This window comes from Cyanistes caeruleus, chromosome 11 (genome assembly GCF_971803275.1).
Source record: "Cyanistes caeruleus chromosome 11, bCyaCae1.hap1.1, whole genome shotgun sequence".
Lineage (NCBI taxonomy): Eukaryota > Metazoa > Chordata > Aves > Passeriformes > Paridae > Cyanistes > Cyanistes caeruleus.
In genome coordinates, this window is record NC_141711.1 from 481569 (window position 1) to 505239 (window position 23671).

The 23671-nt window shown below is 46.3% G+C and overlaps 2 protein-coding genes across 11 annotated transcripts in view; both read right to left on the reverse strand.

Moving 5' to 3' along the window:
- Nucleotides 1-295: 295 nt before the first annotated feature.
- On the reverse strand, nucleotides 296-7598 carry RHO (rhodopsin). Of its 2 annotated transcripts, XR_015274951.1 has the most exons (7): nucleotides 7507-7598; nucleotides 3820-6403; nucleotides 2734-2902; nucleotides 2461-2626; nucleotides 1980-2219; nucleotides 1125-1591; nucleotides 296-971 (listed from the first exon to the last, which is right to left on the reverse strand). XR_015274951.1 is itself a non-coding variant. In XM_023935048.2 (6 exons), the coding sequence occupies exons 2-6, from the start codon at nucleotides 4178-4180 to the stop codon at nucleotides 1472-1474; spliced, it is 1056 nt and encodes a 351-aa protein (XP_023790816.1). In that variant the 5' UTR covers nucleotides 4181-6403; nucleotides 7507-7598; the 3' UTR covers nucleotides 296-1471. The 2 variants fall into 2 exon arrangements, 1 of the variants encoding a protein (XP_023790816.1); XM_023935048.2 differs by having other exon boundaries at nucleotides 296-1591.
- Nucleotides 7599-7666: 68 nt separating this feature from the next.
- IFT122 (intraflagellar transport 122) overlaps nucleotides 7667-23671 on the reverse strand; it is a 30187-nt gene continuing 14182 nt past the window's right edge. For 2 of the 9 annotated variants that reach the window (XM_086845816.1, XM_086845819.1), the window contains exons 17-29: nucleotides 21621-21782; nucleotides 18802-18968; nucleotides 17763-17934; nucleotides 17084-17186; nucleotides 15425-15565; nucleotides 14352-14449; nucleotides 13367-13467; nucleotides 12036-12201; nucleotides 10952-11063; nucleotides 10434-10562; nucleotides 9515-9594; nucleotides 8752-8913; nucleotides 7667-8090 (exon numbers count right to left, since the gene is read on the reverse strand). In XM_086845816.1, the coding sequence (XP_086701942.1) occupies nucleotides 8001-8090; nucleotides 8752-8913; nucleotides 9515-9594; nucleotides 10434-10562; nucleotides 10952-11063; nucleotides 12036-12201; nucleotides 13367-13467; nucleotides 14352-14449; nucleotides 15425-15565; nucleotides 17084-17186; nucleotides 17763-17934; nucleotides 18802-18968; nucleotides 21621-21782 (1683 nt within the window). In that variant the 3' untranslated portion in view covers nucleotides 7667-8000. Of the gene's footprint in view, nucleotides 8091-8751; nucleotides 8917-9514; nucleotides 9595-10433; nucleotides 10563-10896; nucleotides 11064-12035; nucleotides 12202-13366; nucleotides 13468-14351; nucleotides 14450-15424; nucleotides 15566-17083; nucleotides 17187-17762; nucleotides 17935-18801; nucleotides 18969-21620; nucleotides 21783-23671 lie in introns of all 9 variants that reach the window. The other 7 variants (XM_086845815.1, XM_086845818.1, XM_086845817.1 and 4 more) reach the window with 5 other exon arrangements.

The following is a 23671-nucleotide window of genomic DNA, read 5'->3' on the forward strand; positions in this document are numbered from 1 at the left end:
CCAGGTGTAACAGTGTGAGGACAGCCTGAGGGCTTGGGGCCAGGCCTTGTGCCGGGGCTGGTCCTCCACGAGTGGGAGAGCCACAGTGCCAGGCATCACCACACTCCTGTGGAGCACAGCCTCACGGACAGCAAATAATGCTAAATCCTTCCTCCTCTTCCCTCCAAAACCACCTCCCAGATTTGAAGTACATGAATCAGACATCAGCCTAAACACTGAATTATTCATAAAACTCTAATCTTTAGATTTCACTGAATATGCAGAAGTATCGATAAAAAAAATAATGAGAGAATTGTACTTGCAAATTGCTCTTTATTAAGGGTTTAACTCGCATGGGCTCTATACATTCCCTATTAGTCCTTGCAAAGCTGCATAGGATTAGAAATCAGAGAGGATAATAATGTACAAAAATAGTTTCAAATGTTGATAACACTGAACAGTGAGAAAAACATCTTATTTGTATAACTGAACTAAAAATAAAAATGAAGAACAGTGCTACAATTGCAATATGCCATCTTGTAGTGCTTCGAACATATGTCGGCCTTGCTGAGCCATATGCTGCTGGGTCGTGCCTGCTGCTGTGGAGGGGGATCAGCCCCGTGCCTCGATGGCACCAGAGCTGCCCAGAACCTCCTGCTGGGCCGAGGCCAGGCCCACCACAGCCAAAGTGGGGAGGGGCATGGGTGAACTTGTTGGGGGCTTGGCCCTAGGGGTCCAAAGATGCCTAAGGAAGAGAGATAGGACTGTGGGGAGGGGGTGCAGGGGGACCTGGAGCAGAGCTGCTGCCGAGGGTGCAAACTCTCCATGTGCTGCTGCACCAGTGCTGAAGACAGAGCACAGAGCTGGCCCTACCAGTGCTGCACGGCTGTGCTGTGCTGGCAGGACCCTCCTGCCTGCACCGGTACCTGTCCCACCCCCTGGAGGAACCACAGGGTCTCCCAGGACTTCTGGCAGATGGGACAGGGCCGGAGCTGGGAGCATCTGGCAGAGCCAGGGCACTTTGCAGCACCCAAATGTGCTCTGGGCAGACAGAGCATGATGGGGCTGAGGGACTGAGCAGCACTGGCCAGGATCCATCTCTGGCAAAAGAGCCAGAAAGCGGCCCCAGCTCCGGCCCCGGCAGCAGCAGATGCAGAACGTGCCCTGGCTGGGGTGTCAGGGTGGGGTGAGGGAGGCAAGGGCAGCACTGCCATGGCCCAGGCACAGCAGAGCTCTCTGACCCAGTCTGCACTCAGAGAAGGGACATGAGCTCTCAGCAAGTCAAAAGAAATGTGTGGATTTATGCCAGAGGAGCTAAGCCTTTGCATGATAATTACAAAACGTGTGTACACATTTTCAGCCTTATTCCTAGGGTTCCCAGAGCCAGGAGCGAAGAGTGTGCCCCACTGGGCCTTGCCATGGTGAAGCAGGGGCAGGTGGGGGAGTTTGTGCTCCCAGGCCAGCACCCAGGGACTGGCTGCTCCCGTGGGGCCTATGCGGGAGAGACCTGGCTGGTGGAGACGGAGGAGGTCTCTGTCTTGCCAGCAGAGGTGTCCTCGTCACCCAGTGGGTTCTTGCCACAGCAGAGGGTTGTGATCATGCAGTTACGGAACTAGAGAGAGGGAAAGCTGGGGTGAGACACCTAGACACCATGCAGCTCTCGCTGCAGAGCCATCTTTAAGCTCAGCAGAGCTGCTTGGAAGCCCCCAGTACTGTGGTGCAGGGGGAATTATGCCTATATGGAGTCTCCTGCCCCACTGCCTGCTCCCATCCTGGCTCCTCCATCAACCCAGCACCTGCATTATTTCAGGTGGAATGGCCTTGCATTTGTGAGACTTATGCAACACCAAGGATGAGCTGCAGAGTCAGTTTCCCATGTGCCAGGACTAGATCTCCTGAAAACAGTCCCCACTCCAGACCACTGGCACCTTGAGATGCTGTGACTCTCTGCCAGCTGTTATAAACACAAAAGAGGAGTTCCCTGGCCCCCTGCCAGTTACCTGTTTGTTCATTACGATGTAGATCACAGGGTTGTAGATGGCCGAGCTCTTGGCAAAGAATGCCGGGATGGTCATGAAGATGGGCCCGAAGTCTGATCCCTGGTTGGTGAAGATGTAGAACGCGACGCTGGCGTAGGGGACCCAGCAGATCAGGAAGGAGATGACCATGATGATGACCATGCGAGTCACTTCTTTCTCTGCCTTCTGGGTGGTGGCAGACTCCTGCTGCTGGGCGGCAGCCTGTGGGCAGAAGGGAATGGAAATATGATGGAGCCAGTGGGTGCTGCACCAGTAGGGACACAAGGTCAGGGCTCACGGTAGTCAAGCTGCACATCTGAAGTTTGCTATTTCCTTCCTCATGGATGGCCAGGCTGGCCCCTGGAGGGCCCTCACTGTCACCATCCTTGAGCCTGGTGTGGGCCCCTTCCCAGCACTGGGGACAGGGGTGGCCCTGTTGGCCACTGCATCTGGCGGTACCCACCTCCTTGACAGTGCAAACCAGGTTCCCATAGCAGAAGAAAATGATCGATAGTGGGATCATGAAGTGAACCACAAACATGTAGATGACAAAAGATTCATTGTTGACCTCTGGCTTCAGAGTGTAGTAGTCGATCCCGCACGAGCATTGCATGCCCTCGGGGATGTACCTGCAAGGTGAGCCCAGCAGGTCAGCACAGGAGACGGGCTGGAAGCCACAGCTGAGCCACCAGCCAGGCTCACACACCCCTGACACTGAGTCCAGTTCCCTCCCTACCTGGACCAGCCGAAAAGTGGGGGAGCTGCACAGGCCAAGGCCATGATCCAGGAGAAGGCAACACCCATGATGGCATGGTTCTCCCCAAAGCGGAAGTTGCTCATGGGCTTGCAGACCACAACGTATCTTTCGATAGCCAGGACAACCAGTGACCAGAGAGCAATTTCACCTGCACCAAGGAGAGGGACAGAAAGGGACACAGGGACTTTGAGAAACAGGAAAATGATAAAAGATGATAGCAGCATGAAGCTTCCTCAGACTGATGTTCCTGAGGACAACCCCTGGCAGCAGCTTAATCTCCACCAAGGGTTCGAAAAGACAAAGGAAGAACAGTGAAGGGCAGATGTGGTGGGACAGAGTGAGAAGACCCCTCCTCATTGTACTGCTGACCCACAGGAACCACTTTGCTGCAATGTTTTGAGATTCATGGCAGATCCCACCATCCATCCCAGACAGCACCCGCACCTGTGGTCACACTCCAATATGCAGTGCCCATCATGCCAGGACCTCCCCTCACTACCCACGGCTTCCCAGGAAACTTGTGCCACGAGGACCAAACCAGTAAAACTGGAGCTGTGGCTGAAGGCTGAGCCAAATGGAGGAGGGCATTTTTAGACACACAACTTCTGTTTAGCATCTGTTTGGTTCCATACCATGCTGGCATGGGGAGGAGAGCCAGCTCCGCTTGCCTGTACTGCCATGCACCACACCAGAGCCAATGGCAGATTCAGCCCTGCAAAATGGGAGGAACAAAGCTGTCATTTCTCAAGTCAGAAAGTGAGCCAAGGAGATGTGCAAATTCAACAACTGCAACATCTGGTGTTGGCTGCTTTTCATTGCTGCACTGTGGTTCTCAGGATACTGAGCAGGTGGCTCCTAAAATAAAGTTTTAAAAAATAGTGTCACTTGTCACTTTCTTCAGCTCCTACCTGGAAACATGGCAAATGGCCTCAGTCCACAACTGCAGCAGGTCAAGGACATTACAGGTACCATGTTTTTCCAAGATCATTTTAGCAGTTTTTGCTCCCACTCCTGAAATCTGGGGAAATTCCTGACAGAAGACATTTGAAAATCAGGAGAACTTACCGCCCAGTGTGGCAAAGAAGCCTTCGATGTAGCACCCTGTTACTCCAAAGACAAAGTACCCATTCATGGAGGTGTACATAGTGGTTGTGAAGCCTCCAAATACCATGAAGAGGTCGGCGACTGCCAGGTTCAGAAGGATGTAGTTGAGAGGTGTCCGGAGCTTCTTGTGCTGGATGGTGACGTAGAGCGTGAGGAAGTTGATGGGGAAGCCGAGCAGAATCAACATGAACATGTAGGCAGCCAGCGCTGAGAACTTCCAAGGCTCAGCCAGGTAATACTGGGGGTACTCAAAGGGGCTCCTCACCACCCCAGTCTTGTTGGACATGGGCACGTAGAAGTCTTGGCCTTCTGTCCCGTTCATGGCTGCAGTTCGTGAGGCGCTCTTTGCGCTTACTCTGGGAGTTCTTTAGTGCAAGGGGGGAATTGTCTCTGAAACGGAGCTCCTGCCACCTCTCAGCTTTCGCTGTCACTCCAAGGAGAACCAGTTACACTCTCCTCCACAGGGCACCTCTTATAAAGTGCCCCCACCAGGGTAAGCTCCAGGCACTGGTGTCAGCACGATTAGGGTTTAGAGAATTATTAATCTTAATCATAATCATCCCAGGGTAATTGGCTTTGCTGGGAAGGTGTTAAGGTGACACCAGTTTCTGGCCAGTGCTGTCATTGTTGGAGACCGTGGCTCATGGTCAGATATAAAAAGAGGTAGCTCTGCACCACATCATTCATTTGGAGAGGCTCAAACCAGGCAGCAGCTCCCTTGCACAGCCTCACTCTTCCTTTCCCTTCCCCACTAACAGGAGGGATGTGTGGTTCAAACCTCGACTGTGGGTTTGGGGGCCAGGTTGGGCAGGCGTGGCGTGGTCCCTCAGTGACAGAGGAGTGTCCCAGCCCCATTCTCACAAGGGGAATGTGGATCTGTGAGACCAGCCAGTCCCCACTGGAGAGCCCTCTCCACATATTGCCAGTGGGAGGCTGCAGAAGGCAGCTTGACCAAACCTTCTTCCACATGCTCCAGCCACCTCTCTACTCAGGATTTGGCTGTGGAGGTTTGACCAGCACCGTGAAACACTCGGCCCACTGGCAGGTTACCAACTCTGACATCTCTTTTATGTCTTTGTATCTGATTTGGGTCATGCCAACTGCATTGGTAACACCTAATAGATAACCCAGTCCATCTGTCCTGGATGGGAATCATTCTGCCATGGTGCTGAGAGGCTGCTGGACCAGGGCACTGACGGGGAGTTCAGAGCTGAAGCCAGCACTCAGCTTCATATGGTGGTTGACAGACAGCCTCAGGCTCCTCAAAACCTTGCATAATCAAACTCCACAGGGAAGGCTATTGCTGGAGCCTTCTGTGCCCTCCATGTCTCCCTGACTCACCACTCTATGCACCCAGTTTTGCTTGAAACATTCCTTGTGCCAACCAGCAGCTGAGTTACATGTTACCTTCATTTTTCAGAGGCAGTGGGACAAAATGTACAGGAGGTGAGCACAGAGACTTTGCTTTGCCCCTTTGCAGATGACAGAGGCTGGAAGGGAGCTGAGCACAGCCAGGAGCAGGTGAACATCAGAGCCTCATCCAGTGCAGGAGGATGTCCCAGAGCTGCTCCAGCTCACAGGTGCAAGGTGGGCAGAAGTTCATGTCCTCTGTGCCTTAATAAACTTCCTCCAGTCCTGGCCTAGTTTTCACCAATGTTCCTTGTAGGTTAGCTTAGCAATAAGTTTAATGGAAAAAAGCACTGTACTCTCCCTGGAGCAGAGTCCAGGCTGGGAAACCTGCCCTCTAAGTGGGGAAGGCGGAAGGAGCTGAAGCAGCACCACAGACTGGGGCAGACCTTGCTGGCAGCCCAATGCAGGCCAGTCTCTGGACAGTCCCAAAGGTCTTCCTTCACCTTAACACCAGGTCCACCCACACTGTTCACCCTAAGTGCCTCTCAATTAATTTCTCACACTTGTGCCAGAGTAGTGCCACTTTCTAACTGCAAATGCAGCTCTTTACACTTGTACCTGGCCATGCAGGGATTAAAGGTTTATTTCCTAAAACACTTTAAGCTGATGCAGTAAGTCACTGCTGAGGCAGCAGCTGCTGTGCAGAGCTTAGGGCTGGCGTGCGTCACCGCTGGATGCAGCAGTGGGACAAGCAGGCAGTGAGAGACAGGAACAGGGCAAATTGCTCACAACAGCTTCCAACCAAAGTGCTGTGGTGGGACCTCTTGTACCTGCAGGGACTCCTCAGCATGGAGCTGGTGGGCTCCATGGCACAGGGCAGCATGGCACAGAACAGCTCCATCATGTACGAGACCTGCAGAGTGTCTCTGCCCAGAAAAGCCCAAAACGCTTTTCAAAGCTAGGCTACATTCAGAGTTTAAAAAAAGCATTGGTCTATTTTGTCTTGGTCCATTTTGTCTTTGTGCCTTTCTCTCGAGTTTTGTAATTTTTCATTCCCACTGGCACTGCACAGCCAGCTCAATTCCAGAAGGAGCTGAATTCCACCCTGGCTCCCATCTCAAACAGCATTGTTTATCCATGTCAATAGCAGAGTCTTCACTGCAAACAGTGACAGCTGAGTCAGAAAGCAGACGAGCTGTAATTAGAACAGAATGTTTTTAAAGTGGTAAATCAAGCAAACTTGGTCAGGAAGCACCGAGGGAGTCGGAAACCCGGCAGTGTGATTGCAGGGTCTCCTTTTCCAGAGGAACTGGCGCAGACAGACATCCCGTTTCACGTGCAAAGTGCTCCCGTGGGAGCTGCCCTGCCAGCACCAAGCACCTCAGCCAGTTGCTCATGTCCTTTCCCACTGAGGGTAAAGGCAGGCTGGAGCAGACAGGCTGCCATCACAGCAGGGCTCAACACGGGCACAGCTGCTGCTGGCTTCCAGTCGAGAGCAACACCACTTCCCAGCCGAGCTGGTCACCCACGTGCATCTCCCTGCTGCTGGCAACGACCCCGTGGCCATGGTCACCGTGTTCCCCTGCCCAGGGGCACACTGGTGTCACTGGCACAGGGTTTGCTTCCCCCACAGCAGCCTGGGGTGCTGCGTGCTGCTGGCTGAAGTGGGAACACACTGGTGCTGCAGCGGGGCTGAGCATTCCCCCTGCTCTGCCCCCTCAGCAATGGGAACAGAGGGACACACCTGGGACAGCTGGCCAAAGGGCTGTGCCACTCCAGATGACGTTGTGCTCCAAAATAAAAGCTCAGGGAAAGGGGCAAGAAGGGAGGATGTTGTGTTTGTGGTTTGTGCTTGCCTTCCCAAGTGAGTTACTCCTGCTGAGCCCTGCTCTCCAGGAAGCAGGGAATAAATTCCTTCTTGCTTCGCTTTACTTTCAAGCAGAGCTCTGCTTCAGCTACTAAGCTGTCTTTATCTCAACACAGGAGTTTCCTGGCTTTTGCTCTCCTTTCTCCTGGCCAGCCCTGTAGGGAGAGCCAATGTAGGGGCTCGGGCACTGCCTGGGACTGATGCCCCCCATGTCTTGTGCCTCCAGATGAGGCTGCAGCAGAGAGCAGCAGGTCTGTCTCCTCCCACTACACACAGAGCTCAGCTCAGGACTGACACCACGCTGGGGACACCGTGCTCAGCAGCACTCCTTGGCACAGCCCTCCGTGGCAGCAGCACAGAGCTCAGGTGTGCACAGCCTGACAGGCTGCTCTTCAAAGGGTGAATTCCACACAGACTCAGCCAGCACCTACCTCTGGGGGGCTGTCAGATGCAACCAGTGCCAAGAGTAGTGGAACTTTTCAGATTGTATTTGAAGGGTTCTAAATGCTGCTCTTGCCTAAACGGAATAGAAAGGAATAAGAAATTCAAGATCAGAAGCACGAGTATTATAGCAAATTTTGAGACAATAAATAGTGAAAAATAGTCCTATTTATTTGAAGATCTGTCAACTGGTGTGTGTTAAGGAGCACAATCTGGAGTAAAAACCAGTTACTTAAAGGTTGAACTTGATCCTAGAAATGTTCCTGTAAAATTCTGTGGCACTTGCTGCTTGTCTGGAAAATGCAGAGCACATTCACAAAAAACAGACATTTTAATTTTAAAAAATAGTTACAATTCTTCCACTCTTACATACAAAATGAGACAAGATGACGTAACTAAGTTATTAGGAAAGCTCTACAGATCTAAGAAGTGTTTTGCCAAGCCAACAGGGGAGTCTGATGTTGAGGTAAAAGGCTGGCTTTCTTCATTGGTTTGACTCATCTATTCTCCGCCGACAGAATGGACAACAATTATGCTGCAGTATGAGGAGCTCATAGTCTTCTGTGTGAAACATCTGTCAATTAAGAACATATTTAAAACAAGTTAGCCTGTACCCTGCTCAAGAAAATGCAAACTGAGCTCAATGGCTGCTCAGTATCACAGATATTCTGTGGTCACACAGAACTGATCACAGAGAATTGGTCCTACAGCCTGGAACAGAGCAGCAAGCACTTCCCAGAGCTCTGCCAGTGCTGCTGAGAAGGCACAAACCCATTAACTAATTTTGCAAAAGGGTGGACAATTAGGCAGTTGTGTAAGAAAACATGACTGAATTCCAGCATTTTAAAAAGTCATTTCTGAGCGAGGCAGGAGCAGGACTGAACCACAAGTAATGGTCACTGACTGGTTTTCCTTGCTAGACCAGGCTACAAGTCAAAGAGACAGAGCAAAAGGAAATAAATACAAATCAGCTTCTGTTGGTCAGCCAAGGTTTGCTCAAGAGGCTCTGACTTGCTCTCAGGGCAACTTCTCAAATTCAGCTACGGCCAAGTCTCCCAAGGCAGCTGCTCCTGTGTCTATCGCACAGCTGAGAGCTGGGGTTTCACTGCTCTGCCTCACGCAGGAATTTGCTGAGTACATCTTAGAGCGTGAGGTTTCTATGATTAGCAGAGTTTCACCCATCAGGTTTGGCCAGGGCTTTTTGTTTATTTCCACACCTGTGTGTGGAGCAGTACCTGGAAGCAGGATGGACACATGGTGATGGAGGCGTCGGGCAGCAGGGAGCGGTAGTACTGCCAGCGCAGCGGCCGCGGCCAGCGCTTGATCAGCACGTCCCTGCGGCTCATGGAGCGCAGCACGGCACGGCTCACCACCACCGGCACGAACTCCGAGCCTCCCTGCTGCACATGCACAAACAATCCTGTTAACAAGCCCTTGCAGCATTTGTAAGTTGTTGTAAGAAGCAAAGTAAAATTCAGTAGAAGAAGCTAATGCAGAACTGGCCCAAGCTTGTCCCACCAAACTCCCCGTCAGTTTTATCCGAACCTTCAGCATCCAGCCACATCTGTTTCCAGTGAGCTTCCCTTATCTATTTAACACAATTCCTTGCAAGTAACAGCCATGCTCACAGTCTCTATGAAACCCTCCCAGTAAGGCCTGCTCTACAGGTGTGTTGCTGCTGTACCAGTGCATGGTGAGGAAACAAAATTCTAGGAGTGTTTGGTTTAAAATATTTGTTGTTTTGTGAGGTTTGTGTTTGTTTGTTGTTTGGGGGGTTTTTGTGGGGGTTTTGCTGTTCAGTTTGTTTGTTTTGAGGGGTCTTGTTTGTGTTCTTAAGGGAGGAGTTAACTGGTTAGTCCATTTCCCTCTCAAGTGCCATCCCTCTTCCCAGTTCCCTGCTCTGCAGCTCTTGTTGTACCACACACACACCAGAAAAGCAGCTTTGTAAAGTAAAATTTTCTATTAATTTCTGTTAGTAAACACATGTACAGTTCTTACCTCAAAGCTCAGTTTTGCTGTAAAGGGATCATCATCTTCAGTTATATCTGTATTGTCATCAAGCTTCAAACTCTGAGTATCTGGATGCATGTCTTAAGGAAGGACAAGAATTCATGTAAAACTGGCTCTGCTTACCATAGGCAGCACTGACAGAATCAGTATGAGAGCACCCCAGCAGGATCAGTACCCTTGCAGCTTCAGAGTATCTCAAACTGTGACAGTGCCCAGGCCATTTTACACAAAGTACCAAGAAGGCCTTGCTGGGATTTCCAGTGCCTGGGGAAGTTTATCACTGCAGCTGCTGTAGAACAGCCAGAAGAGACTGACCACAGCCAGGCATGACATCAGCTCTTACCCTTCCACAGATGACAGAGCAAAGAAAGCAATCCATTGAAGTCACATTTTTGGGCAGCTTTAGTCAGAGTTTGTGTGTTCTTGTGCAGTACTCTGCATCTCATGTTCTATAATCCCCCCAGCAACTGGGAGCTCTGGATGCCAAAGCATTCCAAACCAGATCTCAACAGGAACAGTTGTGAAGTGCTACTTCCCTTGGCTGAGAAAACAGCCTCTAAAGGAAGCTGTTATTGGAAGCAACACACTCCAGATTCCCCCCATCCTTGTCAGAAAGCAGTTCACACAGAACAGGTAAAGCATGGCATTTCACTGTTAAAAATAAACATTGCACAGGATTATAACTAAACTGTCCTGATGGAAAAGCATCTTAACAATATTAGGTTTAGCTAAACCATATTTTGGTTGTTATACTATATATACTATAACACGACAGAGAAACAAGATGCAATTGTACTTACATCAGTCATATGACAAAAATAAAGGTTTAAATCTAGGGGGAAAAATAAACTCAAAATCGTTCCATTTTTCCCTAAGAAAACTAAACCAATTCTAATCAAAAGGATACGGTCACTCATCATCTCTTGCCATTTATTCTCTCTTTTACTCACTCTTGGAGCTTCAAGATCAATGAGAGCTACAGCTTCTTCATCTGTGATGCCATCTTCCAAATAGAACTCAACCAGATGCAGCACCTCTAAAAGTGGGGAAAGGCAGGAAGTGTTTGACCTGCAGGAGCTCAGGGAATGGCTCATGGCAGATACTGGGCTCCTTCACATCTGTGGTGCTCTGCCCACCTTCTCCCATGAAACAAATTAACTACAATAAAATTACAGCAAACCAAACCCCCTGAATTTCTGAAAGGATTGTGTTTACCTTCACAGAACACTAGATGCATTGCAGTGTCTGGCCACAAAACAAGGCTCTGCAGTGAGAGCCAACAACCCCTCTTAGTGCAATTTAACAACAGTAAAGGAACATTTATTTGGCCAAACAACATTGCAGAGCGAAGAAATTAAGCAGCAACCTACTCTGTTAACGTTTATCTACTCGCAAAGCATGAGCAAGCGCGATGTCCCAACGCACCGTAGGAGGAGGCCGAGAAGACGAAAGGCTGCCTGCAGTTAATGCAGACATTCCCCAGGTTATTCAGCAAAGGGTTGTTGGTGGAGCACCTGTAACACAGGGGCACGAGCTCCTGGAAAGACAGGTTGAGAGTATGGTAATCACAGACCTGCACATCCTCAGCTCTTTGTTTTCAGTTAAATACGGCCCCTTCGGCTGACAGCACCGACACAACACCAGCACCAGTCTGCAGAAGCACTGCTGTGAAATCAGATCCTTCAACATCCGAAAATGTTTCCCTTTTTAACAAACCAGCAAGTTCTCCCATTAAAAATAGCTGTCTTCACCATTTTAACAATTAAATTTTCACCTTGCCTTTGCAGTAAGAGAAGCGGAATTCTGCATCAAATACACATGGACAAAAAGAAGCTGAAGAGAAGTTTACTGAAGCAAAGTTTTTTGCTCTAAGATTTGGTCAAATTTAGGTTCCCCAATTAATTCCTCTCTTTTCAAGAGCAGAGTTATTTTAGGCAGTTCTTAAAGGGTGTGTTTCTATTATTTCAGGAGGCCAGGTGCGTGTTCACTGGTACAATGCAATTTATTTTTAGTGAGTACTCCCTGAGACATGGCTTTATAGAACACTGCAGAAAGCCAGACTTCAGTGAAAGAAGAAAAGGTGTTAAAATAAGATTTACGGAAGGAAGGTCACTGAAGGGATGGAGGGAGGAGGGAAAGAGTGCTCAGAGTGGGACAAATGAAAGTGACCTCCAGCTGGAGAGAGAAACAAAGACTGTGGAACAATAGCATGTGAACTGGGGAGAAAAGGGCTTGGAAGAATTAATCGGCAGCGAGGAAGGTGACTGCAAGAGAGGAGAGGGAGGATGGAAGCTGCCCACAAAGAGAGGGCTGATTTTAATTTGCTCTCAGGAGCAGAAGGAAGTCTGACTTGAAGAATAACAATAAAAGGACTGTGTTTCCAGCAGAAACAATAATTATATCACAGAGCCATGAATAATGTATTTCAGATTGTTTTGTGCACACAGGATCTCATATTCTAGGATTAGGCCACATATTAATGATTAACATGAAACACATTACAGCTTACTTCACTGTCATGGAATGGCTTGGATCGGATTGTCAGGCTGCCCAGCTCCACGGATTTCTGGAACCTGTCTGGGATCTGCAGTCCATGCAGCTTGTCATAGGCATGACGAGCCAATTTATATGCACCAAGAGCTTTACTCTGCTTTGCCAGGGCCAATAATGTATTGCTATAATTCAATTAAGGAATAAAAATACATACAACATTTAGCAAAAAACATAATATTCTGTCCAATCATGGAAGTTGTGCAATGAAGCATATCCAGCTCTGGGACTTCAAACAGGCTTTAACCAGAGAAATCTATTTACAGAACTTCATTTACAAGCATGTATGAAAGGACTATCAAAACATCCGTGGGCAATTATTAGCAAGGTAAGGAACGACCTTGTCAGGAATGACCCTGCTTAAATGCTGCTATGGTTAAATATTCTGACTCCATTTACAATATTTCAGTAATTTTGGAGTGCATGCATTTTCCCCCAGCAATTAAAAAAACCAAAATCCAAACATTTTTTACAGCATAAGTAACCCACTGACACTGAGTAAATACACCTGATGTGATTTGAAGAGTGTGCCCCATGTAGTAGCCAGGTGCTGTCCTTCCCTTTCACCAGTGAAACAGAAACTTCTGTTTACACCTACTGACCACAAGGCCTGCTATCAAAGACTTCATGAAAGATTCTATGTAAGTGAGGAAGTTATGAAAAAGAAAGCTAACATCCCATCCAAAGCCAGCAATGAAGTGAAACCAAGACAAGGCCTCCCCAGGGCATCCAGTGACCTTCTGGCATCTCTTCCAGAAAGGTGCATTTCACTGGGCTCACACAGCCATTTAGGAAATGCTCCCCAGAAATCACTAGGCACTAACAAAACCATGCAGATGTTGGCTTGACAGGCCACACCAGCCTCATGGAAAGCAAAAGCTCCTGGGTTCCCTCACTTCTGTCTCAGATCAGTCTCCCTGCACCAATACCATCAAGATTCAGAGCCAACAGCTTTTTGCAGCGTGTGGTGTCCTAGAACGTGCCCCTGTGACACAGGTGACACACCAGACCAGGCAGGTGTTCAAGGTGGCCTTGCAGAGTTACATGTTAGTTGATTTGCACGGCTCTCCAAAACTGTAACAAATAAACTAGTGCACAATAAACTCAGCACACAATAGTTTGAAGATGCTGATTATTCCTAAGGGACAATAGTCAGTTCCCATTAAAAATAACTAACAGCTGACACTGAAGATTCCCTGCAGGACACCCCTGCCTTGGACCAACAGCAGTTATTCCTTTCATGTATCACATGATAACTTCTAGATTTTTTTTACAGTACTGGAAGGATACACTTTTGAGATCCCCAAAGGAGTCTCCTTTGTTAAGCTGTGAAGCAGAAATCTGGAAATATTGAAGAGGGTTTCAGGCAAGTGGAAGCTGAAAGGCTCCTCCTGTGGTATGAAAAACACAGACACACTTTTCTAAGCTGGAAAACCAGCAACTTACATCAGTAAGCAACACAGCACAAGGCATCTCTAGTACTGTGTTTCTTTCATCCATTGAGAAAAGAGGTGTTGACAGAACATAATGAGTGGCTTTTGTATGTCTTTATCACCAATATCATACCTGATACATACAGAAGAGAGACAGAGAGATCAGTGTGGCTAAGACAGAACCTTTAACAGGTTATTTAAAAATGAGGGCAGTCTGCACAGCCACAGTGCCGAGTCTCTGGCGCTGTGAGATCTGCAGTAGTCAGCAGAGTAGACAGCAAAGACTCCACAGCACAGAGTCCTCTTTTGGGCAAGGGCACAGAGCAAAGGCTCTCAATGTTTTACAACAGATACTTGCACCAACAAGGATGGCAACACAACTCTAATTGCTGGAATTAGTAGGAGCTCCTCACTCGTGACTGCACATCAGTGACACACATAGCACCCTGTGCAAATCCCTAGGCTAGCATGCCTTCTTCTGTTCAACCCTGTTTTCCAATGACTAAGGAAAAACTGCCCCTGGCCTGTGCAGGAGCTCAGGCTCAGGTACCATGGGACCAAACCAAGGCAACCAGCAAAAAGGGCCATGGGCAGGAGGGAGGTCAGGCATTGGCACAGCCCTGCCCCACCTGCAGCCCTAAGGAACTCAGCAAGTTCTTGTACAAGACAGCTGAAGACTGTCTAATAAAATAAAAAATAAAATAAATAAATAAATAAAGTTACTATACAGTTATCACTGATGTACATTCAATAATTTCCTGAAAAGGCCTAGTTATTTCTGGACTCCCTAAGGAGAAAACCTCAGGAAGCATAAATACACAATTCTAAAGTGGGTATCTTACAGTGTATCTTTGAATAAAGTGATAGACATGGTAAACTTCTGCCAAATGCTGGAAGTGATGAAACTTCTTCAACATTTCAGTCTGCTGTCCTTGGTTCTCTGTGGGAGGCAAAGGCATTTGTGTCAGTCTCAAAGAGCAGGCTGTGAGACCCAGCTGGAGGAAAGCAGCCTGTTATGACTTTAGCACCAGCACTGCCCGAGGGGGTATGCACCAGGTCATGTATGGTCCCTCTACCCATGCAAGTCATGTGTTTGCAGAGTTGCTACTCTTCTGAGCAAACCTCTGGCCTGAAACAAGCATGGCAGAACACAGAACAGATGAGGCAAGGGTTTTGACACAGCCAGAGGCTACAGCTGAGCTACAGGGGGAAAGCAGCAGGTGTGCATCCCTGGAAACCTCTTCCAGAATGCCAGAGTTCACAAATACAATTAGTCTTTAAAACTTTCACGAATACCAAATACACTACTAAGCTGTTTGGAAAAATGTGCATCTCAAACACCTGAGGGGTGACAGATCAGCTGAATGAAAACCAAAGGGACTTAGAGCACCCGGCAAAAGGCATTATTCCAAATCTTCTGTATTCATTATCACTAAACTACACCTATTAACTACTAACACCTCTCTCTCAGTGACATACACTTGGGAGACAAGATGACAGCTAGCAATCAATTGGTTTTACCTGTTGGCAGAAATAATTTGTAACCTCCCTAACCTATATTCAGACACTTGAGGTAACTTACTCTCCAGTATCTTTTATTTACTTGCACATTAGCCCTCCAGACAATAGGTGTGGTGGGAAGGTACAGGAGGATACATGGTCCCAGGAGGCAGGGTTTTCATCCCAGCCAGACTTCAGAAGGAGCCTTGTGACTGCTGATTTGTTTATTTGTTTTAAATTAGCACATGGGAAAAACAGGGTACTACAAAAATAGTACAAGAGATATGCACAGCAGAAAAACCCCAAACCAAGCCAGGCAGCAGTGAAGCAGCTGCAGCAGTGCTATCACAATGCAGGAGCTGTTTGTCTACGAGCACAATAAGGTAACAAACACAGCTTCCTTTTGGTGACTCACCTTGGGCTATGTCTAAGCACTGCATGGAAAGCATCCAGTAATAATAGGCTGCGTCGTTAAATCGGCTTTCAAGCACGGCGTTGTGTGTTAACTGCTCCAGCACCTGCACAGCCTCTCTCTGCCTGCCAGCCTTGTGAAACGCTACAGAGCCCAAAACAAAGGGGAGTTTACAGTGTGATTACATCAATTAACGGAAATTAATGTTTTTGAATTGAGAGCAGTCTATTCAGCTCATATCAAACACTCTGTCCAGGGCAGGATAAAAGGGATTATACACCGGTATTTTCCTCCTTGAAAGCAGTGACACTAATGGAACATGAGAAGAACCTGTAGGCATTTTGAAGCTTTTACACTGTCTCAGCAGCTCTTGAGCTCAAGGAGTATGTGTAATACTGGTTGCTGTTTTTTTTTTAAATAGAAAAGAGAGAAGATGCTGTGATGATTAGATCTCTCTACAAACAGCAGTGGTCTCCAAACACTGAAAATCACAACTTCACTCAAAACTACAATAAATTGTCTGAAGTCAGTGCTCTGGTGTGTATGAATGCTTTAAAAGTACTGTGCTGAATACTTTAAAAGAATACAGCTACTACACCCTTCTGTCATTTACTAACAGCAGCACCTTTTCTGATGCACCAGGTAACACTGTGAATTCTCACTTGGCAAACGTGCATTTGGCCAATTCAGTCTCCATATGAAGGAACAGGGCTGAGGGGGACCCAAGCCCAAAAAGCCCAACCCCACAGCACTGCTGCCCCCTGAGTGAAGCCAGCCCAGCTTGAACCAGACCTCACATTCTGTTCTGAGACCAGAACAGTGACATGAGGACCTCCAGCTCCTCTAGGTCTGGGCACCTACACTTGCTGAGCCTCAGCAGCACAGAGCTTTGTGGAGCAAATGGGGCCTCTAACCCTCATTCAAGAGAGGGCAAACTACCACCTGCCCCAAAGCAGCTGCTCCAACACTCACTGCCAAACTCCTCTGGTGTGGAGGCAGATCAGACCCAGCTCTGTTCCCTGCCTGGGCCCTTCCAAGCCAAGCAGTTCAGGATCCCAGCTGGCTCAGGAACAGCAGGTGCAGCTGGAACTGCACCTGAGCCCAGGCACTGCACAGAGCTCACTCCAACAGCTCCTTGTCTCTCAAAGAGTTTGTGGACTGAATTCTGAAGCCTTTCCACAGGATCGAAAGTTGACGCTTCTGTTCAGATGTAATCATCCAAGCCAAACAAAACCCACAAAAACCTTAAAGAAACTGGAAAACTTGACTTGCACAAATCCAGTATTACCTAAATAGAAGGAAAAATCACATTTTTCATGTAATAAGAGGGCTTTTTCACGTTTATAAGAGGGCTGCCATATTCTGAATTTTTGTGGGATAAGAATCTTACAACAGTCAAGATTATATGCCAAATACCTCTTACATGCCACATTCAGATACACAAGATAGAAAATCTGGACTTTTATTTAGATGCCATCATTTTTGATAGATCCATCACATTTTCCTATAAAGTAAGGAGATTTCCAGTTACTTTAAAACCAATATGAAAACACGGGTTATATTTGGTTTTGAGTACCACTGATAAGAAAATTTGCCAGGGCAGAGTCTGCATATTCTGGAATAAATGTGGAGTGAGCAGGGATCTGTCAGTGACATTCTCACCTTTTTGGGCTTCTTCAAATCGATCACTCTCTGCCAGCCACTGAGCATAAGGGACATAGACTTCATCTTTGAATTCAGGATGCTTCTCACTCAGAGCAAATGCCTGATATAAGTAAAAAATCATTCTTAGAATAGTGCATAGTTTAAACAGCTAAAGGGTTTAAAATATTCCATGGGATCAATGCTTCAGCTCTAAGAAAATTCACAATGAAACATATACACAGAATAGAGGGTGTAATTCATATTTTCTCCAGTATGAAACTTACGTGTTTGAAAATAAAAAGCAATCAAAAACAAAAGAAAAGAAGCTTAGCATAATAACAGACTGACTATTGAAACAGAAACACTTGAAAGTGATTATCTGGGAAATTTAGTAGATTTCCCTGCAAGAGACAAAAAATATTTATATTTTTACTGAATACATCTTCTAAAGGAATTGGAGTATCACCATAAATGCAGTTTAGATTCACTTTCAGAAAACCACACCACTGCCAAACACATGCTGGCATACCCAATTAACTGAATACTCTGAATCCTTCTGCAGAAGCCTCCCATCCTCCCCACCTGCCTCTCCCTCACTACAATCCTGGGGGAACCAGACATTTGCCCCCTTTTTTTGTTGCAACCAGTGACAGTAAGAAGCAGTGGTTTTCAAAACAGAAATTAAGGGCACACTTACTTCTTCCCAGCGATGAGTCTCCACGTGGAGCTGGACCAAGGCTTTCAGGTCACCAGCCTTCATGTAGATTTCTGCAGCATAGCCGGGGTTATCAAGTTGCTTAAAATAGAAGGCACATTTGGCCAGAGGCTCACGCTCAGCTTTATCCAGTTTTCGAGCAATTTCGATTAACCTAGACTCAGCAGAAAGAAGCCAGATGTTTCAGATTCTGCCTTGGTGCTTTGCCTTTTGATTATTGTCATAACTTCACCTTTAATCAGTTAACATTTAATAAACATCCTAATGGTACTATCATGCAACACCGTTTAAACGGTTTCAGTAAACATTCCAAATAACTTTCTCCTTTTGCAAACTCCAACCCCTTCCTTCCCTCTTTGCTGACATTCAGCTCTGTATCTCAGACTGTGCAGAGCTGTGCAGATGGAGGAGGAACACGTCCTGCATGACTCAGTGGCACAGGACACACTTCCCCAACCCTGACCTGAGCAATAGGCTCCTGAATAAATATCACCCCGTGCCACACAGCAAAGCCACACAGCAAAGCAGAGGCAAGGCCAGCCTGAGGGGCCTGGCCAAGATCTTAAGGCAATTCAGCAAATGACCCAAAGTGCCACCTACATTGATGAGAAATGCCCAGCAACAGGAGTGGCCACAGAATTTCTAAAGACTCTGTGCTCCAGGTGACTTCTCTGCCCTCTAGATGATTACTCTAAACAGCTGACAACAGCGGCAGTGCTCTACCTGGTACAACTACTGCTGTGAAAATTACTCTGAAGGCATTCAGGCTATTTTAGACAATCTCAAACCCATGCATACTTCACTGCTGTAATGCATTTGTTTTTATAACATATTTATGGCCCTACCCTCTAAACATATGCAACTTTAAAAACATTTTTAATCATAGGTGTCTTTCAGCTACTCAATCTGATATAAAGGCAGATACCAAATACATTTGGTCTTCTTTTAAAATTATGTGGAATTCATGGTATCTTATTCAAGCTTTTATTAGATATTATCTCTGAGGTGACAAAAGACCTACATATCCACCCAGCCGTGGTCCCCGCTGATTTCGATGGCCTTCATGTGCTCGCCAGCAGAGAGGTACATCTCCACTGCTGCCTTTGGCTCATTGATATCCTTGGCCCAGTCTGCTTGCTTTTTTATCAGCATCTTTGTGTCTTTGGGATCTCCAGATCCCAGAAATTCCTGCAATAGTACAATACAAAAGTTTGCATTACCTTCTGGTCACAAATGTCATTACAGTCTAAACTCTAAAACAGATAAAGGCTTTTGAAATGGATATCATGCTGCCTCCCAAGGACAGAAATACTCCATGGACTGAGTCAGCCTTCAGCAGCTCATCATCAATGACTGGGAGGAAACAATGGCAAGTCTCCTATTTAGACAGCTCTGAATTAAAAAAACAACGCAGGAGGTTGTGGCCAGGCCCAGAGAAGACAATGCTGTGCCTCAGAGGCAACACTAATGTCCCTCTTGCTCTCTGCTAAGCCTGGGTACAAGTTATGATTTCTGCAAGCTTGTCAGGAACAGGTCTTCCCAAAACAAAGTGGTACTAATCTAAAAACTCTAACAGATCAATTCCAAGTTTCAGATTTTCTCTTGCAAGCCAAGCAGGTATGGATTCATTGTCCAAGACAACCCAGTCCCAGCCCACGCTCAGTTAACAACAGCACATCCTGGTAATCACATGCTGGCATCAGGATGCCCCACCACAAATCAACTGAAGGCTGAAATAATTATCAAGTGTCTTTGCAGGAAATAAGAGATTTTAAAAAATATATCCATGAAGTTCTTTTATAAGGACAGAACCACAGCTGCTCAAAAGTGAGAGTGCTCTGATGCACTGCCTGGACTTGTGGAAGAAAGGCAAACACCAAGTCTGGAACCTGTGTCGACAACCATTTTGGAAATATTTCTAATAGTTAGTTCAGCTTCTTCTGCCAATACTAAAGCTCTGGCACCATATGGTTCACATCTGTTGACATCATGTGCCAGGAAAAAAATATAAAACCCCCCTTCAACACCAGAAGATCGATTAAGGGCAATTTTTTCTGTTAACAGAACAGGCTACTGCCCATTAAACAGCTTCTATCAAAAGAAAAATCAGAACAGAGGAGAAATGACAGGTGGGAAGAGTGGAAAACTGTGTATCCTCTGTGTTTCTGGCAAATTCTGTTTGAGGTTTAAAAAACCAAAACCAAAGCAACAAATGGGCAAAAACCTCTACAGGGAGCACCCACACACCAGATCCGCTTCACCACTGCAATTCAGCAGTTCCCTGCTGCAGCCAGAACTGCACCCCAGCTGTGCCAGCTCTGACTGAGCCCCAGCCCTGCTCCAGGAGCAGCCACACAGGTATCCCGACAGCCCCTGGATATGGAACGCTGCACTGAAGAGTGAACTCAAACAATCTCTTTGGTATGACTTGTCTCCCAGCTTAGGTCACCAAAATAAGCCCAAAATCAAAAGCTAAGCTCAGCTTCCCACAGTATAAAGAGGTTTTTTGTGAACTGCCAGTAATTAGTGATCTGGTGCTGTGATAACGAGCCTGTGACCAGATATCAAAGGACTCCCAACCTCTGCCTCCAGTCTGACCCTCCACCCAGACCTCATCAAAGTCCTGCACAAGAACCCAGGTTCTGTGGGTCCCTTTGAGCAATTCTGGCAGCATCTGACATGACAAAAACACACCCTCCCTCGTGTATCTTTCCCTGGACAAATAACTGGCAAACAAGGAGGCTTTACACGTTCTCCCATGTCCTGTGCACTCCCTGCACAAGAAGCTGCCTTATAAAGTACCTTGAATTTTTCTGCATGGAGTCACTCTGAAGTACAGGAGACATGAAACCTCTTGCTCTCTACTGGTTAAATTTAGACATGACTGCAGCCAAGAATTAAAAGATTCTTACAAAGACTTATGGGAACATTTTCCTGTATGAATTACATTTATGTTCAAGAGGAGCCAAAACACTGAAGCTAACAAAGACTCATCAGCCAAAAATAGCGGAAGTCAGGCTTACATCAGCAAAGCCCCCAAATGTTTCTGTTGAGCTCTTGGAAGAAAAAGATCTCTCTACAGCATGGCTTGGGGAATCTCTGCTGAAGAGTTTCTGTGCATGTCATGGTGAATTCTTTGTCCTGGATTGGTCAGAATGGGGCTCTGATGAGTGATGAATGAGACTAAACAGTGCATGCATTCTCAGGGATTTTGATAAGAAAACACCACAAAAGACTTAAAAGCCAAGTAATGCTTCTTATCACCATATAAAAACATCACTTTTTAGAATTATATTCCATTTATTCCTACACGGAAACAGAGTTTTAAAAAATGTCAAGACACTCAACATTTGGAAGAAATTTTGTAGTAAACAAAAATATTCTAGGTTAGCATATTACACAGTTTTTAAAATGCATTGATATAGAACTGACTTACTCCAACCCATAAATATATTTTTATTATAATATGGGTACTACCTTGTCATCTTTGGAGGACAAACAAATAAAAAGGGACTCTCAAATGAGATAATAGAGAAGAAGAAGTGATAAGCCCAGCATTTTTAGTTTTAAAAGAAGGAAAATTACTATGGATAATACTATGTAATCACAAGAGTCATTGGTGGTGTCCACCTAAAGAGTTGGCAGCAGACTCTAAAGGAAAATGCCACCATTACACCCAGGCCAGAGACACATTTCCCCTTATAAGCCAAATGACCCCCAAACAAATGCCTGAGAAAATAAAATCGGAATTCAAAGCCCAAACTTCTTCCAAACCTTTTGTAGGATCATACTTGGGAAACAGCTACATCAATAATTTCAGTGTCCAGGTGCCAGTCCTACCTTGGCATGGTCGAACATGCGTAGGTCCGAGTACATCTCCAGGGCCAGGTTCTCGTGGCCACTCCTCTTGTACAGCTTTGCTGCCTCGTGGAATTTCCCCTGGTAGGCATAAACATCTGCCAGGAACAGCTCGGTGTTGTTCTCACCGTGCTTCTTCCGGTCCTGGAAAAATAGAAACACTGAAGAGAGATGTAGAAAATATTCCAGGTGATCAGCACCTAGGTGAGAAATAGCCTTTGAGGAATTAGATTTTCAGGATTAGATTTTAACTATTAATAATTAAAACCTGTAACAGGATAGCATAATTATGCCTCTCCTACATTTTTGGTGAATTTATAATTAAAATATTAAATCCCTTCTTAATTAAAATTATGAAGAGCAAAATTAAATGTCACTATACAAACCAAAGTGATGAAAAGTTACTTCTCTTGATTTCACACAGAAAAATGAACACATGCTATCATTATGCCAGTCTATTTTAAAAAAGGCATCTGATGGGCTCTTGATTTTCTCCCTACAATCTCCCCAGCATATAATTTGGCTACATTAACAACATGTGCAGGTGGGATGACAAACAGGAGGATAACTGCCAGCAATAAATAGATTCAGAAAGTATGTTAAGCCTGCTTCTGGATACAAACCAGTGACACCTCCACTGTCCCCACATGCCAGAGCTCATGGATTTGAGTCAGCACCAGAGCACCTGTACCTGCTCTCCTGGTAACCAGAACTGCTTGCTCTGGCTGCCTGGGAGGGGACTGTGAGGACAGCATCAGTGCAGAGCCACGCAGAAAAAACCCTTCATGTGTGTGCAGAGCCACGCAGAAACCCTTCACACAAATCAAACTGCAGCTGTACCCTCGCTGTGAGGGACCCAGGACAGGTTTGCACACAGGTGTGTGTGTGTGTTTTCATGTGTCTTATCCTGTGTATTGGACACACACCACTACCCTGCCTGGGATAAAATTATTGCTGCAGTTAGTCCACGTTGTATGGAAACGCATAACTGGGAACCGAATGTAAAGAAAACTGTACGCAAAGGGAAGAACATTCCACGAGCATCCAAATTCAATCCTCTGCAGCCAAAGGGGCTCAGCCATCACTCCCAGGTCACACTGACTGGGCTGACACTGAGCTGGTGTTCAAAGTTCCCTTCAAAAACTCGGTTAAATGAATCATCAGAGGACTTGTTGCACCTTTTTCTGAAGACTCCACAGAATCTTGCCAAATAGAGATGGCAACTATGTTTTTCTGTCATCAATTAGGAAAGGAAAAGTGTCATTACTGAGAGAAAACCATGGCACTACTGGAACATGTGTGTTTAGTTACACCCCTACGAGCCTTAAAGGACTCCAATCCACTGCAGACAAGAGTAAGTGGGGATGTAGAACTCACTGCAGAAGGAGCATTTTCAGGATGTGTGAAAGTAAGATTATGCCTATTTTTAGGGGGACTCTTTCTTATTAAACAGAATATGATATGACATATCCAGAATATCCTCAATAAATGCAGATCTGGAGAAGCATATGTGGAAAAGAAAGGTTACTACTGGTGAGAGAACACTCTCACCTACCTATACCCTTGAAAAGAAAAAAAAAAAGAAAACCGACAGAAAAAGGGGCTCTGAATGCAGACCTTTGTCCTGTGTTAGAGAAAAGTTCACTGCAACCAGCTGGCACTTTGACAGCAGCAGAACAGCTCTGCAGACATGAAGAGGGAATGTATCTTTTAAGAGAAGGTGTAAATCTAATTAACACAAGGAAGAGGAATTCCCTTTATGCCATCTCCAAGCAGATCTTTAAGCATTATCTTGCCATCTCTGCAGAAGGACAAGGGTGATGAGTGTATTTTCAAGTGCTCATGACAGACAGTTATTGTTGAGTGAAATTCTATCAAGAAGTGTGAAAACAATAGGAAGGAGTGATTAAAGCACAGTATAGAAGTATGGAATCCCAAATTCTATTTCCAGTTGTCACAGACTTGTCATGAGACCCCAAGTTTGTCATTTCATTTCACTGGGCCTGTTTCTGTCTCTGTAAGGAGGAGATAAT